The sequence below is a fragment of the Salvelinus fontinalis genome, chromosome 13, assembly GCF_029448725.1.
Source record: "Salvelinus fontinalis isolate EN_2023a chromosome 13, ASM2944872v1, whole genome shotgun sequence".
Classification (NCBI taxonomy): Eukaryota; Metazoa; Chordata; class Actinopteri; order Salmoniformes; family Salmonidae; genus Salvelinus; species Salvelinus fontinalis.
Genome location: NC_074677.1, coordinates 36,884,016 through 36,903,560, shown reverse-complemented (window position 1 = coordinate 36,903,560; position 19,545 = coordinate 36,884,016). Strand labels below are relative to the sequence as shown.

Sequence of the window (19,545 nt, the reverse complement as noted above, 5' to 3'; positions counted from 1 at the left end):
ATGGATACAGACAATGAATTAATGCTAATTGAAAGTTTCCTTTCAAACCCAGATGTCCTTTTTGTTCTGTAAGGATGCTCATAATCATTATAGTAATAGTAGTAATCACACACACAGTACCAGTCAAACGTTTGGACACACCTACTCATTCCAGGGGTTTTCTTTATTTTGACTATTTTAACATTATAGAATAATAGTGAAGACATCAAAACTATGAAATAACACATGGAATCATGTAGTACCCAAAAAAGTGTTAAACAAATCAAAATATATTTTATATTTGAGATTCTTCAAAGTAGCCACCCTTTGACTTGGCAACAGCAAATGGGGATCCATAATAAACACAAAGTCCTGTCTCAGTGGGGCTGGCTAATCCCACACCATCATTAGATGTCTCTGTCAGCCAGGTCGGCTGATTCGGCTGATCCCAGTTCAGTTTTTTGCCCCTGCACGCAGTCACACATATGTTGCCTCGGACCATCCCTCATTACATCTGCTGATAGAATACCCAGCAGGTCATGGGGCTGAGCACTCAGGGTCACGGCGAGACCGCCACACAAGCGACTCGTCTGTCACAAGGCTGTTTCAGCGGCCTCAGCAAACCCAGCAGGCTTCCGCATGATGAATCCTAATAGGATGTTTTTAGTTATTAATCTGAGTCAGTCCCCTTGGCGGCACGCACAGTTTAGACTTTTCTTTCAAGGAGATTTTGTCACTATTGGCCATTTCCGCTTCAGTGTGACATCATTTGCCGATCCCCAGCTGAAAGTGAATAATGGAGGGACTGCGATCGCCTCTTCTGCCTCTTCTTCTGCTGCTTTGCGTCACTGATGAGTTGAAATGCAGGGGCCCGATGGCTATGGTGCCCCAGCGGTTCTACTGAATTACAAACATCGTTTTACTTTTGTTCCGTAGGGGAGCATTTGTCTCTCATAAGAGAACCTGAGTCATAGAGTGATTCTGAGGCCTGGGGGCATGTCATTGGAGTTACGGACCTGGCCTCACCAAGCCCTGGGTTTATTATTTAGGACGGGTGGAGGAGTGAAGACAGACCTCCCTCTGAGCCCAGCAGGCGTAAAGGCTTTGCTGCATGCAGTCACCAGCCGACTGCAGTGTAATACCAGCCCTGGCCCCTGCTTATCTCTAAGAGCACACACGAACATGAGTGACTCTGGCGCAGCTAAGGCACTGTGTCCCGCTCCAGGCTACTGTCATATCCTACTCATCTGGTAATACAGCATGGGGGCCTGTCTCTTTATTACGCTCATTAAGGGCAAAGTCAAAAGGTGGCTCGGGAGATTTTGCATATGGTTAAGTTCAAGTTATTTTAAGATGGATGACAGGATACGATACAGCACATTATGATTTCTGGTTTTGGCCCGTTTCCAGAGATAGGTATGTGTGCTGTGATGTTGGAGGAACCCTCATACACCCTGTCAGTCAGGGCACGTCAGTATGCCCAACCAGGAACTTGTGATGTCCCAGTTTTTGACTCTCAAACCATGGCTACATATTTAATCTGATGTTTTCTCTTCCTCCTGCAGTTTGACTTTGTCAAGCTCCTGGACGGGAAGCAGCTGATCAAACAGGAGGTTCAGACGGTGGCGGAGGATTCCAACGCGTCTCCCAGAAACTTGATCCTCTCCTCCCTCCAGGAGACGGGCTTCATAGAGTACATGGACGCTGGAACCTGGTACCTGGCTTTCTACAACGACGGAAAGAAAATGGAACAAGTTTTTGTTCTGAGCACTGCCATCGGTAATTGGCTTCTCGTTATGTAAAAAGTAGAATAGGTGCTCCACATTGTCAGACACTAATGAAAATTGCATCGCCATGCAATCATGTTTGGGAGCAGTAATGAAGTCTTATAATTACTGCAGATGTACCGAAAAATACAGTGCATGTGACATTATTTCCAGGAAAAATGTTTGCGAAACAAGCTGCCATTTTAACATCAAAATGGTTGCGTTATGTTGCTCATTGCAAGGAGCTGCAGTCTGTCATCCTTAATTGATTGACCTTTTGTCAACCGTCTGTAAGCCTCTGCTGAGAGACGAGACAATGCATTCCTCCTAATGCTCTCTCTCACCAACCTCTCCTGAAAATGCTTTTGCTCTGTCTTTTAAAATGCATTGTTGTCAGAAAGGCAGTTCAAGAATGGTACTGCAGTGTATTTCTGGAAACGTCAGTTTCCATTTTCTTCATAATTATGTAGAATATCTGAAGAGTTTTTTTCCAAACGCTATATCCACCAATATTTCACATTTGTGTTTTTTCATCAGAAATGATTGCTTATGGGTACCTTCATGTGTGTGTACATTTTTTGTGTTCTCAAATGTTTTATTCATCAATTTTAGAGGTCTTTGAAAAGTATTTTCTTTGCAAAACGCAAGATATCTATTGTTTAGCTTCAAAGGAATGTTTTTGTATCCTGTATATACGACTGTGATATGTGGTTAATCCCCCCATAGCCTTCTTAAGATGAATGCACTTACTGTAAGTTACTCTGCATAAGAGCATCTGCTAAATTACTAACATGTAAATACTTTACATACATATTTCATATTATTTATTGAGTTAATTTTGTCACAAATTTATAATTTGTCAATTTCTTTATAAAAAGCATAGTTATTTGTTACATTTGACTGTGTGAAACCTAGCAGTACTACTTACAGGGTTGTATTTCTTTGAGAGTGAGGCGGATATAGAGCATTTAAATATAGCATTTATAGGATATACAGTGCATTTGGAAGGTATTCAGACCTCTTGTTTTTTTAAACATTTTGTTACGTTACAGCCTTATTCTAAAATTGATTAAATTATTTATTTTTCTCATCGATCTACACACAATACCCCATAATGACAAAGTGAAACCAGGTTTTTAGGCTTTTTTGCTAATTTTCAAAAATAAAAAACAGAAATACCTTATAAGTATTCAGACCCTTTACTATGAGACTTGAAATTGAGCTCAGGTGTATCCTGTTTCCATTGATCAGCCATGAGATGTTTCTACAACTTGATTGTCCACCTGTGGTAAATTCAATTGATTGGACATGATTTTGAAAGGCACACACCTGTCTATATAGATCCCAAAGTTGGCAGTGCATGTCAGAGCAAAAACCAAGCCATGAGGTTGAAGGAATTGTCCGTAAAGCTCCGAGACAGGAATGTGTCGAGGCACAGATCTGGGGAAGGGTACCAAAAAATGTCTGCAGCATTGAAGGTCCCCAAGAACCCAGTGGCCTCCATCATTCTTAAATGGAAGAAGTTTGGAACCACCAAGACTCTTCCTAGGGCTGGCCGCCCGACCAAACTGAGCAATCGGGGGAGAAGGGCCTTGGTCAGGGAGGTGACCAAGAACCCGATGGTTACTCTGACAGAGCTCCAGAGTTCCTCTTTGGACATGAGAGAACCTTCCAGAAGGACAACCATCTCTGCAGCACTATACCAATCAGGCCTTTATGGTAGAGTGGCCAGACGGAAGCCACTCCTCAGTAAAAACCACATGACAGCAGGCTTGGAGTTTGCCAAAAGGTACCTAAAGGACTCTCGGACCATGAGAAACAAGATGCTCTGATCTGATGAAACCAAGATTGAACTCTTTGGCCTGAATGCCAAGCGTCACGTCTGGAGGAAACCTTGCACCATCCCTACGGTGAAGCATGGTGGTGGCAGCATCATGCTGTGGGGATGTTTTTCAGCGGCAGGGACTGGGAGACTAGTCAGGATCGAGGGAAATATGAACGGAGCAAAGTACAGAGAGATCCTTGATAAAAACCTGCTCCAGAACGCTCAGGACCTCAGACTGGGGCGAAGGTTCACCTTCCAACAGGACAAGGACCCTAAGCACACATCCAAGACAATGCAGGAGTGGCTTCGGGACAAGTCTCTGAATGTCCTTGAGTGGCCCAGCCAGAGCCCAGACTTGAACCCGAACGAACATATCTGGAGAGACCTGAAAATAGCTGTACACCGACGCTCCCCATCCAACCTGACAGAGCTTGAGAGGATCTGCAGAGAAGAATGGGAGAATCCCTAACTACAGGTGTGCCAAGTTTGTAGCATCATACCCAAGAAGACTCAAGGCTGTAATCGCTGCCAAAGGTACGTCAACAAAGTCCTTATTAAAGGGTCTGAATACTTAAGAAAATGTGATATTTCAGTTTTTTTTATTTGTGATAAATTGGCAAACATTTCTCAAAACCTGTTTTTGCTTTGTCATTATGGGGTGTTGTGTGTAGATTGATGAGGAGGGAAAAAATAATTTCATTCGTTTTAGAATAAGGCTGTAACGTAACATAATGTGGAAAAAGTCAAGGGGTCTGAATACTTTCCAAATGCACTGTATAGCAAAAAACTTGATTATTTTTCTCTCTGAAATTAAACCATCAAGTGATTTTAAACAAATACATTTCTGTCATTAAACAACCCCATGCCATAATTAGATAGTGAAAAAACACACCAATCTTTTTAATAATTTCTTTAAACAATAAATGCTCATTTACAAACATTTTTGAAAATTGATATATAGTGTTTTGGAATGAAACTCTTCATCTGTTACCTTATTGTCACTCATTCAACATGTTAGATTATAATATGCCGTCAAGTGTGGTCAAACACAAATCCTTTAGTAGGATCAGGGCCCAAAAAAGTTGGTATAAAAGAAATAGAGCTCCACCACATACCTTTATTAATAAACACACATTTGGATACCAACCAGGATCTTCGTCAGATCATTCGTGGGATCTAAATGATGTTTGTTTATTAATAATGATTATTATATGTCTCAACGGATGCACAAAGTAAGTAATAGTCTTCATTATACCATGAGTTGGCAGCATTTTTCTCCTTTGTGTTTCTGCCTAGCCCATATGTTGTGTTGTTTACTACTTTCTCTGTGTCTGTAGAAACCATGGACGGCTGCTCCACCAACTGTAAGGGGAACGGTGAATGTGTAGCAGGCCACTGCCACTGCTTCACCGGCTTTCTGGGACCAGACTGCTCAAAAGGTATATTAAAGAGATTGAGCAGGATCTTAAGCACTTACAGATTCGTAACATAACATATGAATTGCACACAAAACAATTGCAGGATGTAAGATATCATACTGGCTTTGTACACAATTGTGCAACATTTTCAGGGACCAGTTTTGGCTTGTGAGTGCTACTTTTAAAACTACTAGTTGAAATTATAGAAAACCTTTATTACGCATCTAAGTTAGTCATCTTGGATATATGTGTTGTAATTCCCATCAATTCATACACATTTCAATTATATTATATTATATTATTCTATGCAGGTTGGTATGCCAGCAGCATACCACCCTGCATACCACTGCTGGCTTGCTTCTGAAGCTAAGCAGGGTTGGTCCTGGTCAGTCCCTAGATGGGAGATCAGATGCTGCTGGAAGTGGTGTTGGAGGGCCAGTAGGAGGCACTCTTTCCTCTGGTCTAAAAAATATCCCAATGCCCCAGGGCAGTGATTGGGGACACTGCCCTGTGTAGGGTGCCGTCTTTCGGATGGGACGTTAAACGGGTGTCCTGACTCTCTGAGGTCATTAAAGATCCCATGGCACTTATCGTAAGAGTAGGGGGGTTAACCCCGGTGTCCTGGCTAAATTCCCAATCTGGCCCTCAAACCATCATGGTCACCTAATAATCCCCAGTTTACAATTGGCTCATTCATCCCCCTCCTGTAACTATTCCCCAGGTTGTTGCTGCAAATGAGAACGTGTTCTCAGTCAACTTACCTGGTAAAATAACGGTAAATAAAAAATTCTGCATAATATAAGCACATGGTGTTTTCCACATAATATTGGGTTGAAATTAAGTTTTTGGTCAGATAGTCCTGGGCCCCCCACTCAGTCCTGGGCCCCCCACTCAGTCCTGGGCCCCCCACTCAGTCCTGGGCCCCCCACTCAGTCCTGGGCCCCCCACTCTGGGTGCACGGTTTGTTTTTTGCACTAGCACTACATGCCTGATTCAAATCTTCAAATCTTTAATAAGAGTTGGTTATTTTAATCAGTTATGTAGTGCTAGGGCAAAAAACTAAATGTGCAGGGGTGGGGGGGGGGGGGGGGGGGGGGGTTGGGTGCAGGACTGAGTTTGGGAAACCCTGAGATAGACCATCATTCATATTTTCTATTCTGTAAATCTACCAGATCAAATCAAATGTTACTTGTCACATGCTCCGAATACAACAGGTGTGGTAGACCTTACAGTGAGATGCTTACTTACAAGCCCTTAACCAACAATGCTTTATTAAGAAGTTTAAGGGGGGAAAAGTGTTAAGTAAAAAATAGAAAATAAAAGTAACAAATAATTAAACAGCAGCAGAAAAATATAAATAACGAGGCTATATACAGGGGGTGCCGCTACAGAATCAATGTACATGGGCACCGGTTAGTTGAGGTAATTGAGGTAATATGTACATGTAGGTAGAGTTAAAGTGACTATGCATAGATAATAAACTGAGAGTAGCAGCAGCGTAAAGAGGGGTCTGGGTAGCCCTTTGATTAGCTGTTTAGGAATCTTATGGCTTCGGGGTAGGAGCTGTTAAGAAGACTTGGCGCTCCGGTACTGCTTGCCTTGCAGTAGCAGAGAGAACAGTCCATGACTAGGGTGGCTGGAGTCTATAGCAATTTTTATGGCCTTTCTCTGTCACTGCCTGGTATAGAGATCCTGGATGGCAGGAAGCTTGGTCCCAGTGATGTACTGGGCCGTACACACTACCCTTTGTAGTGTCTTGCGGTCGGAGGCCGAGCAGTTGCCATACCAGGCAGGATTCTCTTGATGGTGCAGCTGTAGAACCTTTTGAGGATCTGAGGACCAATGCCAAATCTTTTCAGTTTCCTGAGGGGGAATAGGCTTTGTCGTGGCCCTCTTCACAACTTTCTTAGTGTGTTTGGACCATGATAGTTTGTTGGTGATGTGGACACCAAGGAACTTGAAGCTCTCAACCTGCTCCACTGCAGCCCCGTCGATGAAAATGGGGGCATGCTCGTTCCTCCTTTTCCTGTAGTCCACAATCATCTCCTTTGTCTTGATCACATTGTGGTAGAGGTTGTTGTCCTGGCACCACACGGCCAGGTCTCTGACCTCCTCACTATAGGCTGTCTCATCGTTATTGGTGATCAGGCCTACCACTGTTGTGTCATCGGCAAACTTAATGATGGTATTGGAGACGTGCTTGGCCATGCAGTCATGAGTGAACAGGGAGTACAGGAGGGGACTGAACACGCATCCCTGAGAGGCCCCCGTGTTGAGGATCAGCGTGGCGGATGTGTTGTTACCTACCCTTACCACCTGGGGATGGCCCGTCAGGAAGTCCAGGATCCAGTTGCAGAGGGAGGTGTTTAGTCCCATGGTCCTTAGCTTAGTGATGAGCTTTGAGGGCACTATGGTGTTGAACGGTGAGCTGTAGTCAATGAATAGCATTCTCACATAGGTGTTCCTTTTGTCCAGGTGGGAAAGGGCAGTGTTGAGTGCAATAGAGATTGCATCATCTGTGGATCTGTTAGGGCGGTATGCAAATTGGAATGGGTCTAGGGTTTCTGGGATTATGGTGTTGATGTGAGCCATGACCAGCCTTTCAAAGCACTTCATGGCTACAGACGTGAGTGCTACGGGTCGGCAGTCATTTAGGCAGGTTACCTTAGTGTTCTTGGGCACAGGGACTATGGTGGTCTGCTTGAAACATGTTGGTATTATATACTCAGTCAGAGACAGGTTGAAAACGTCAGTGAAGACATTTACCAGTTGGTCAGCGCATGCTCGGAATACACGTACTGGTAATCCGTCTGGCCCTGTGGCCTTGTGAACGTTTGCCTGTTTAAAGGTCTTACTCACATTGGCTACGGAGAGCGGAGCAGCAGCTGATGCTCTCATGCATGCTTCAGTGTTACTTGCCTGCAACGCCAGGGTTGTGGGTTCGATTCCCACGGGGGGCCAGTACAAAAAAGTATGAATGTATGTACTTGTAAGTCGCTCTGGATAAGAGCGTCTGCTAAATGACTTAAATGTAAATGTAAATGTAGATGGAGTGCCTTAGACCGCTGTGCCACTCGGGAGCACAAATATATGAACAAAACCGAAAATTAAAACTGTGATAATTTTTTTATAATCTAACCGAAACCGAACAACACTACTTATTATAATCTGTATCTCAAATGTGGAATGACATTTTCACATGTGAAAAATGTTTGCATCCTCATGTTGTCACATTTATTTCATATGAATGCATGTTTTCACATGTGCAGTTTCATGTTATCACATGTTGTCACATGTTATCACATTAATTTGACATAAGATCACATGTGATTACTTGAAATGCATGTGTTTTTTTTCTGTGTGGGTATTGTTTTATTAAGCCTGGTGCTTCATAATGCATACTGCCAATATTATCAACGCCAAAAGCCATTCTGAATGAGAGTATTTTGATTGTCTCTAAGGATTATTTACAATCTTTGCATTAATTGAGGAAAGCAAGTGGTAATTTCAGATCCACTTTGTGGTCAAAGTGGTCTCTCTTGGCCCAGGCCGACCTGCTCTGGTCGAAAGCCTTAATCTGTCTCTGCCTAAATCTGTGGTCAGGGAGCCACTGTAGCGAGCATAATGTGTCTATTACTGTTCCCGGTGTGGAACTGTGACATATTATGGAGACTAATAGACAGGCCAGGGTCTGTAAGGCATAACTTCCACACTGCAACAGTACATAAACAGACGGACAGACTGGAGGCATGAGAGATCAGAGGAGATCAGAGGAGAGGAGAGGAGAGGAGAGGAGAGGAGAGGAGAGGAGAATGTAGTCATGTTCTCTCACATAGGTTTTAAAGACACTGGAAAATGGTTCACTATGAGTGCCTATACAGTACATGTAGCATAGGAATGAAAGACAATATGCAAATGCAATATGTTAGTGATATGAGTTGTGTTTAGACTACACCCCAAAGGGTTAACGGCATGTGAACAAAGATCTATTTATACAGCACAGTACGTTCTGCTCTGGTGTTTACCATGTGTCTCCATGCTTCAGCCTCTGAGCTCTAAGCTTCTTCCTCGTTTTGTAAATATCAATTTTCATGCTAAGGCACCAAGTGGTGGATGGAGGGGCCTTGGGAAATAGAGGGGGGTGTTGGAGGGAGACACAGCCGCTGCAACGCCACACAGCAGCTACTGGAGTTTGACTCAGGTGCCACTTGAGCAAAATTGAAGTGCTTGAGAGATTAGGTGGATTTCACAGGAAGAGGGTCTGAGTGGGGGTGCGTGGCCTGTGCCCAGCGGAGGGGAGAGTACTTACAGCACTATCATCAGGGGGAGAGGATTAGGTGAATTCAGCTGCATGCTTATTAGTAAGATATTGGTGATGGGTGAAACCTGTATATGGCTCGTGGGGAGATCACCACTGGGGTCTCAGGGTGAGCACTAACTAGTACCTGCCTGTGCTGGAATGACACAAAGCTTTATAATTCACATCTTAGACAGCAACCTGTTTTGATTGAAGGTTTTGAATGTGAACACGTCAATGCTCTAATGCATACAGTACAGTATTAGATGTATTTTCTTTACACCACAGTATTTCTTGAGGGCTACTGTCTTCATGTGCTTCCCTTGCAGACTCCTGTCCTGTCCTGTGCAGTGGGAATGGAGATTATGAGAAAGGTTACTGCCAGTGTCACCCGGGCTGGAAGGGTCCAGAGTGTGACATCCAGGAGGACCAGTGCATCGATCCCACCTGCTCCAACCACGGCACCTGTGTCAACGGCATCTGTATGTGCAGCCCTGCCTACAAGGGCAACAACTGTGAACAAGGCAAGGATCCTGTCCTAATAATAATCATTATCTCTGTTGACACAGGCATAGGGATAGGATACAGTTGCAGTTAGCCTAGCCAAAGAGCTTTGCTTTGGTGCAGTAACAGAGACATGCAGAAAAGCCACTAGTTGTTAGTTCAGGGCTCTAACTACTAGCCTAACCAGTGTTCTGTTTGTTATTGGGTTTTGCACAAGGACACACACCAAAGTGTTTTATGACTGTCTGATTAGGCCTACTATTTAACCACAGCAACAATAAATCCAGTATCCTCCTTTCACATCATTTTAATTATGGAGAGAGTTTTTGTGTGCAAAATCAGATTGACCCAATAGATTATCCTCTACACACACACACACACAAACAGTCGCTCCCCGCTTTTCATGCACGTCATGAAGAATGCTTAGGATGAAACAGCCAAATCAATTGATTGTCCTTAGGTAGTTGTATCCAGTGGGGTAATTATTGGCTTTGTCTAAGATATCCGTGCTAGAGAATAACCTTGAGCCAATGAGCCTGTGACTAGGATCCAGCCTGCAAGCCTTGTGGTAATTACTGTGGTTAACACTGCATAGATTTTTCTTTTTTCTTTTTTGTAGTGTGCATTAGTTGGGTGGGTGGGGTTGTTCTGAAGTGTATCATGACTAAATGTGATCAATTAGCTCCAGACATGGATTGAAGCTGTTTATTGTTAATTCTTAATGAGAATCTTGTGTAAAAGCTGCAGACGTTTCCATGTTCTTGTTGTAGATGGCCATGTTTTCCTCATGGTGCGACGCGTTCTCAGTAATAAACCATTCACTGCTAGGACACGCTGTTCTCGCAAGGTTACAGTGACACTGTTAGAATGAACACCACTGAAGAACACAGACAGTGTGCTGAATCAGCAAGGTGTGATGGGGGTGTTTTGTGTCAGTCTCTACCCATATAGGACAGATGTGATGGAGGTGTTTTGTGTCAGTCCCTACCCATATAGGACAGATGTGATGGGGGTGTTTTGTGTCAGTCTCTACCCATATAGGACAGATGTGATGGGGGTGTTTTGTGTCAGTCTCTACCCATATAGGACAGATGTGATGGGGGTGTTTTGTGTCAGTCCCTACCCATATAGGACAGATGTGATGGAGGTGTTTTGTGTCAGTCCCTACCCATATAGGACAGATGTGATGGGGGTGTTTTGTGTCAGTCTCTACCCATATAGGACAGATGTGATGGAGGTGTTTTGTGTCAGTCCCTACCCATATAGGACAGATGTGATGGAGGTGTTTTGTGTCATTCTCTACCCATATAGGACAGATGTGATGGAGGTGTTTTGTGTCAGTCTCTACCCATATAGGACAGATGTGATGGAGGTGTTTTGTGTCAGTCCCTACCCATATAGGACAGGTGTGATGGGGGTGTTTTGTGTCAGTCCCTACCCATATAGGACAGATGTGATGGGGGTGTTTTGTGTCAGTCCCTACCCATAGAGGACAGATGTGATGGAGGTGTTTTGTGTCAGTACCTACCCATAGAGGAAAGATGTGATGGAGGTGTTATGTGTCAGTCCCTACCCATATAGGACAGATGTGATGGAGGTGTTATGTGTCAGTCCCTACCCATATAGGACAGATGTGATGGAGGTGTTATGTGTCAGTCCCTACCCATATAGGACAGATGTGATGGGGGTGTTTTGTGTCAGTCTCTACCCATATAGGACAGATGTGATGGAGGTGTTTTGTGTCATTCCCTACCCATATAGGACAGATGTGATGGGGGTGTTTTGTGTCAGTCCCTACCCATAGAGGACAGATGTGATGGATGTGTTTTGTGTCAGTACCTACCCATAGAGGAAAGATGTGATGGAGGTATTTTGTGTCAGTCCCTACCCATATAGGACAGATGTGATGGAGGTGTTTTGTGTCAGTCCCTACCCATAGAGGAAAGATGTGATAGAGGTGTTTTGTGTCAGTACCTACCCATATAGGACAGATGTGATGGAGGTGTTTTGTGTCAGCCCCTACCCATAGAGGAAAGATGTGATGGAGGTGTTTTGTGTCAGTCCCTACCCATATAGGACAGGTGTGATGGAGGTGTTATGTGTCAGTCCCTACCCATATAGGACAGATGTGATGGAGGTGTTATGTGTCAGTCCCTACCCATATAGGACAGATGTGATGGAGGTGTTTTGTGTCAGTCCCTACCCATATAGGACAGATGTGATGGAGGTGTTTTGTGTCAGTCCCTACCCATATAGGACAGATGTGATGGAGGTGTTATGTGTCAGTCCCTACCCATATAGGACAGATGTGATGGAGGTGTTTTGTGTCAGTACCTACCCATAGAGGAAAGATGTGATGGAGGTGTTTTGTGTCAGTCCCTACCCATATAGGACAGATGTGATGGAGGTGTCTTGTGTCAGTCCCTACCCATAGAGGAAAGATGTGATGGAGGTGTTTTGTGTCAGTCCCTACCCATAGAGAAAAGATGTGATGGAGGTGTTTTGTGTCAGTCCCTACCCGTAGAGGAAAGATGTGATGGAGGTGTTTTATGTCAGTCCCTACCCATAGAGGAAAGATGTGATGGAGGTATTTTGTGTCAGTCCCTACCCATAGAGGAAAGATGTGATGGAGGTGTTTTGTGTCAGTCCCTACCCATAGAGGAAAGATGTGATGGAGGTATTTTGTGTCAGTCCCTACCCATAGAGGAAAGATGTGATGGAGGTGTTTTGTGTCATTCCCTACCCATAGAGGAAAGATGTGATGGAGGTATTTTGTGTCAGTCCCTACCCGTAGAGGAAAGATGTGATGGAGGTGTTTTGTGTCAGTCCCTACCCGTAGAGGAAAGATGTGATGGAGGTGTTTTGTGTCAGTCCCTACCCGTAGAGGAAAGATGTGATGGAGGTATTTTGTGTCAGTCCCTACCCGTAGAGGAAAGATGTGATGGAGGTGTTTTGTGTCAGTCCCTACCCATAGAGGAAAGATGTGATGGAGGTGTTTTGTGTCAGCCCCAACCCATAGAGGAAAGAAAATTCAGAAGCTGAGACGATTCAAACAATATACAGATGGTCAGGGAGGGGAATGAAATATTTACTCTGACACTTTCGCTCTCACACTCTCTTTCTCACTGTCTCGCTCGCTCCCCCCTCCTCTCTCACCTCCCTGGTTCTGCATGGCCAGTGGACTGCCTGGACCCTCAGTGTTCTGGCCATGGTGTGTGTGTGAAGGGGGAGTGCTTGTGTTCAACGGGGTGGGGAGGCCCAGACTGCGAGAGCCCCCTGCCAGCATGCCAGGAGCAGTGTTCAGGCCATGGGAAATACCTTCCAGACTCTGGCAGCTGTACCTGTGATTCCAGCTGGACTGGCTCTGACTGCTCCACCGGTGAGTACAAGAACCATGACGTACATACAACCTACGTATATGCAGAGCCATATATAGAGAAAAACATGTCTCTATCTCGATATGGTAGGTTTTTTCCTACTTACAGACATACACTCGAATAAGGTGCTTTTAGACTGTTACCTCACTTAAACCATTACCTCACATTCGGAGTCGGAATGTCCACTCCCAGACACTTAGAGGGGAGCCTTTGGAGTTCAATCACATCCTTAACCTCCAATAAAAGGTTTACGTGTAGTCAGGCCCCCACTCCTTTCTGTCTGGCTGTGATTTAAATGACTAGATTGCATCTGCTGTACATGACTCTAACTTTTGGTCTTACCTCTGACTGAGTAACACAGACCCTGGCAATGTGTTTTTCTGCTTGTAATGATCTGCCAGCTCCTAGCAGAAGGAGACCTTCACACACCCAGCAGCCTATCAGACAAATTAGCAATCATTTCTCTGACACGCTGTGTGTAAATTGGACTGCGCTCCATGGCTCCCAATTCAGCCAAATGCACTTCTTGTTTCTTTATCAATATATGCATATGCATTGTTGCATACTAATGATTGTTTTAAAACTATTCATTTTTTAATATGCCTCCTCCAGGGAACAATAATGCCATGGTTAGGATTCATCCCGAGATATGCTCCTTTGTACAATTTAAATCTGTTATTTTTAGCATAGGCGTTATCTGTTCATCTGATTTTTGCATTTGAATTTAGGTCACCTTTCTGTCTGTTTATACAGAACAAATTAAAGTTTTTTTCATTGCATTGGATTAACATTCACTTCACTGCTACACTTGAAAAAGTAGAAAAAGTATAATGCATTTATTTTGACTGTCTGCCTCCAGATGAAAAATCTGCACTTCATTTGACGTGGGAATTTGTTCATATTTATTCATGGTGAACGGCTGTCTCTTACTGAAATGTTTAATTTATTTGTTTTAGTCAGAGGACGTTGATAACAAGAGTTGCCACCAATGACTGTATGGTTCCTACTGATAACAGACAGCGTTGACACAGTGGTTGTAGAAACATCTCAGGGAAGCTGTTGTGACTGAGGCTGTAGGAGATGATGCTGGATATTCCTCTGTGTTGTTTGTCATCTTTGTCTAAAAGTTGTTGTTTTGGTTTTGTTCAGCCTGTGATACAAATGTAGATCTCATTATAGGGCTGTGACGGTCAATGTTTTTTTGGTAGCACAGTTTCTCCTTTGCTCCTGACTGAATGTGCTGCCATAGAAATAGAACGAATAGAACGGACATCACCATTCAAGTCAATGATGGCATAATGGATGGACTGGCGGCCTTTGCGAGTGTACCCATAGGAGCAAAGCAGGAAGTAAAATATGTGCTAAAATATGTGCTGTGATTTGTTGATTCAACTCAACTGATATTACAAATGCATTCCATTGCATGAGCCACATCAGTTAACATCATTCAAATGAACATTCTACATTACATGGAAATTATTACATCACAATACCATGCATCCATTGCGAGTGTACTCATGAGTTTACCAGTCAAATTGCCAGGGCAAGCTCATTTTAGTCATTCTGTATCTATGTGTGCCATAGCTGCGGCAAGATGTTTGGAGTTGGGGGTGCTGACCACGGTGGGCTGGACAGCAACATAATCAACTAAAGCACTGATCCTTGGGAACGAGCTCAGAATGCTAAGGCTTTATCCATCAATTAAATCAGTAAATAGGTAGCCTAGCCTAGCCTACAAAATGAAAACAATCCGTTCAAATCAAAAGGCCTGATTAACATGACATCAATAACGCAGCCACATCCCGAGTCCCCGGTGCCGACACATTCAGAAATCAAAGATGGTTTAGTATTTAGTTAAGACCAAGAGAACATGAAACACTTTTCAGTGAGAAAACAGAAATCCACTTTGTGTAAAAAATAAATGATGTAAAATGCATCATATTGGCTGTATTTTGAAAGTTATATATCTTGAAAACTTGATTGCTGACATGGAAAAGATTTTGGGACTATCAACAATGGACAAAAGGAAAATGCCAAAAGATAGTTTTTGAGTAGAGTTTTCCTTTAAGCTCACAAATCAAACACAGGGCAAAAAGAAAACGCCTGCAAAATGTGGTTGTCTAAAAAGGGAACAATTTTAGCAATATGAAAAAAAAGCCCAGACCCTGAAACAAAATGTAGGCAAAAAATGATTTACACATAATTTCATAGGAAAAAACACGTCATTGGCACTAGTTTGCACAAAGCGGGCAGTTCGGTTTTGTCACTTCAACCCCAAATATATCATACTTTGACTTAAACGATTATTTATTACTGGCCATGGTCTTTCAGCTGGAGGAAGTGGATTTCTACTAGTGTGGGCGTTTAAGAGTCCATGTTACGTCCAAAACGGACTCAACTGCACGAATGTCCGACCATCCCGTCTTCAGTCAGCTGTTTGTTCCACACCATTTTTTAAATTATTCTTATTTTTAACGGTTATGACTGTTATTTTATTTTCATGACGGTCTTCATCGATAACCGTCGGTTATACGGCACTTGTGCCAACCCTACTCATGTAGCAGCCAGATCAAGAAGGATATCAGGTTCCCCAGTAGCCCAGGGACAGGTCTACAGATTAGCTGCCTGCTGCTAGCTGCCACACAACAACACACTAATACACCCTACTGCTGATGTCACTGCTTATTATATATATGGAGAAGAATGGAAACACAGTGCCAACAAAATATTATGGAAGCCTCCACCCTTTAGAATAAAGCCTGCCTGACATATCAATTTCTGCTCATCTTCATATTATTAATGTTTCTGGTCCTAGAGTCCTGTATTTAGGTTGGGTGAAACCCTGAGAGGTGGGCTGCATATTAAGACATTCCTCAAAAGGAAAAGTAGTCCCTCTTTCTTCATTACTTTTCCTATCAATTATGTTTTCAGTGATGGCCAAAAGGGAAAACAGCATGTGTGGAGGTTCGCTTTCCAATGAGTTGAATCTTGGAGCAGTGTGGTGCCTCGGCTTCCATAACCATCAAAGAAATGTGCATTCACTCAACCCACACATTTTTTTCTAGCCTTCCAAAGCAAAGTTCAGTATTTCGATCCAAAAGTGGAAATTGATTTTGTGTTCACTCAAGTGCATGCAGAATTACTTGTAACGTTGACTGTGTGTGGCTGTACTGCCTATATCATTACCATGGAGTAAACCTACTGTAACCTGATTGTAACACACTAAAGTAGCCTATATGTATCAATGTGTTGTTTGTGATTTTTTTTTTTTACATAGAAATCCAAGCGCATCGAAGATAATGGCAACATTCAACCGTTACTATAAAATTGTGTTAGACAGCAAACATGTTGTATTCCATTGCAAGCAGATGCAGAGACAAAATGAATAGAAATGTCATATACTAATGGTAGAAAAATCGAGATTAATAAAATGCAAATGAAGTGGTTATGGCATGATTAAATATGATGGATATTTAAATGTGAATGCCTTTTTCATGTGTGGGGATAAGTGGCCTTTCTGCGCCCGCAGCTCTTTCTTCTCTCTGCTGATTGGCTACTTGCTGATAGGATGTACTCTCCATATTCCACAGAAATTATTCATTGAATATCATTAAACCTCTAAAACTTGAAGCATTGAATGTTTTATAACTGCACCTGCAGCACTCGACATAGTTAGAAAGTATTATAACAAACAAAATTTGAGTTTTATGTCATGAGTAGGTAGGTAGAGATAAGAATAAGAATAAAAATGGGTTTATAATATTCTTTTAAAAATATATATATATATTTTGAGTTCTATTAGATGAACTTGCAAGACTTGCAAGACAAGATTAGTGTCTAGGATCCTGAATTAATTCATCGGAAATGATCACAAGTATTTTGGGAGCAATGATGCAGCTGGCCTTTGACATGTCCATCTGGCCTGTGTAAGGTGTACTGTCTGTTGCCCAAAGCAGTAAGACCCCTGCCTGTCTCTCTCTGTGTCCGTGTGCAGAGGTGTGTCCGGTGCCCTGCAGTGCCCACAGTGTGTGTGTGGGAGGGAAGTGCCAGTGTGAGGAGGGCTGGGACGGGCCAGGCTGTGACCTGGAGGCCTGCCACCCCCGCTGCCAGGAGCATGGCCAGTGTAAGAACGGACAGTGTGAGTGCCACCCCGGCTGGGAGGGAGAACACTGCAGCATCGGTGAGTCCTCCCCCACCCCCCCGAGGACCAACACTACACTACCACAGGAGGTTAACAAACAGACCGTGTAACGTGACTCTAGTACCTATTGCTCTGTTTAGAAACCATGGGGCTGATTTACTTTACTAAGACTTGATGGTGTTTTAGCGTGTCTTAAAACTGTGACCACTAATGCACTAATGACAAATGTGTGAACCACAAATTTTTGCAGATACACATCAATGAATATGTAATCCATTTGAGTGCATATTTTCTAGCACCACACATTGTAAATAGTGTAGCAGTTTAGCAGACCATTAGCTATCCCAGTGAATCATCCATCTGCTGTGTCATTTAGACACACAGTTGTCAGATGGAACACAGTCATTCTTGCCCGGTTATTCAATTCATCTGCTAGAAGAAAACAGGTACCAAACCTTGCTAGGCATTTTGAGGGACCGAGGCAGGGTGTTTAAGAGGGTAACATGTTACCATGTGTCTTAGAGACACTGGCTGGGGTTCAGTGATGTCAGTGCCCTGCCTGTCTGTTGTACAATTTATCCACTTCATTGCTGTTATTTGAGAATGAAAACTCAGAGTAACAATGAAACTGTTGGTTGCCGCCAGGCTAATTTTCCATCAGCCATGGCCTCTTCCCTAGAGTGGAGGCATTTTTAGTTTCTTGCAACTGAATAATTTGCTCCCCAAGTTCGAACGCACTCAATTAATGTGGCTACACCTTGATAGAACACTGCAGTTTGTCATCTGGGACTAACAGAATTGGGAACTGCCAAGTACATTTTATAAAAGAACCAGAAGATATTTTTTTCACTTCAGAAATGCAAGAAAACAATCCTGTGAAATCGTTTCACTTGCCTTTAGAGATGCGGAATTGGAGATGGGCTCTGTGTCTCTGTGGATGTGTGAATCAAATCATAAAGCTTAGCTCCTGGCACATTAATAGGCTGTAATTATCTCTTCATGTGCCTTGGTGCTAGCATATTATCTCTGAGGCTCAGTAATCTAATCTCACACACTTTTTTTCTTCCTTCCTTTTATCTTCCTATGGTATATAGCGCATTACCTGGATCTCGTTGTTAAAGGTAAGATGCCTTCTCATTGTCTAGGATGGAATTGTTTCAAAGCAGCAGGGATTTTTGAATGGTATTCCGACGACCAAAGCACATTCATTGAAATTTTAATTAATTTTGAACAGAAAGTATGATGCCCAAACCAATGGCAGATCATTCACCATATTCAATTAATGTGAGATGGAATATAACAAAATATGTAACAAATGTTTTCGAATGGCCAGACATCTGGATTTTATGTAAATGAAAAGCGTAGCAGCATCTGTCCCCATCTCCTTAATCATGAGGAATGACTGGCAGTGTTCTGATACACAGACTGTCTGTCTTCTCCTCTCTCTCCATCCAGACGGCTGTCCAGGCCTGTGCAATGGCCACGGTCGATGCACCCTGGAACAGAGCGGGTGGCACTGTGTGTGCCAGGCGAGCTGGAGCGGCATGGGATGCAATGTCGTCATGGAGACAGAGTGTGATGACAACGCCGACAACGACGGAGGTAAGGTCCCTGTGGACTGTGGTCTGTCTGTGGCTCAATAATGATGAATGACTGGACCTCCACCGCAGGTGAAGGTCAGGAGGAGGAAATATTTAGAACTCCACTTCTCCTTCCCGACATCTGAGCCTACAAGCATTTCCCGCTCTCTTCCTTTTCATTTTCCTTTTGATAAATCTCACTACAGCAGTCGACATGGCTCACTACAGCAGTCGACATGGCTCACTACAGCAGTCGACATGGCTCACTACAGCAGTCGAAATGGCTCACTACAGCAGTCGACATGGCTCACTACAGCAGTCGACATGGCTCACTACAGCAGTCGACATGGCTCACTACAGCAGTCGACATGGCTCACTACAGCAGTCGACATGGCTCACTACAGCAGTCGACATGGCTCACTACAGCAGTCGAAATGGCTCACTACAGCAGTCGACATGGCTCACTACAGCAGTCGAAATGGCTCACTACAGCAGTCGAAATGGCTCACTACAGCAGTCGACATGGCTCACTACAGCAGTCGAAATGGCTCACTACAGCAGTCGACATGGCTCACTACAGCAGTCGACATGGCTCACTACAGCAGTCGACATGGCTCACTACAGCAGTCGACATGGCTCACTACAGCAGTCGACATGG

General features: G+C 43.5%; 1 protein-coding gene across 3 annotated transcripts in view; it reads left to right on the top strand.

The window, feature by feature from the left end:
- Positions 1–19,545, top strand: part of LOC129868591 (teneurin-1-like) — a 180,426-nt gene that overhangs the window by 116,348 nt on the left and 44,533 nt on the right. For all 3 annotated transcript variants that reach the window (XM_055942709.1, XM_055942708.1, XM_055942706.1), the window contains exons 8-14: positions 1,545–1,758; positions 4,908–5,009; positions 9,615–9,809; positions 12,968–13,168; positions 17,161–17,346; positions 18,402–18,428; positions 18,763–18,909. In XM_055942709.1, coding sequence (XP_055798684.1) covers positions 1,545–1,758; positions 4,908–5,009; positions 9,615–9,809; positions 12,968–13,168; positions 17,161–17,346; positions 18,402–18,428; positions 18,763–18,909 — 1,072 coding nt within the window. The remainder of the gene's footprint in view (positions 1–1,544; positions 1,759–4,907; positions 5,010–9,614; positions 9,810–12,967; positions 13,169–17,160; positions 17,347–18,401; positions 18,429–18,762; positions 18,910–19,545) is intronic.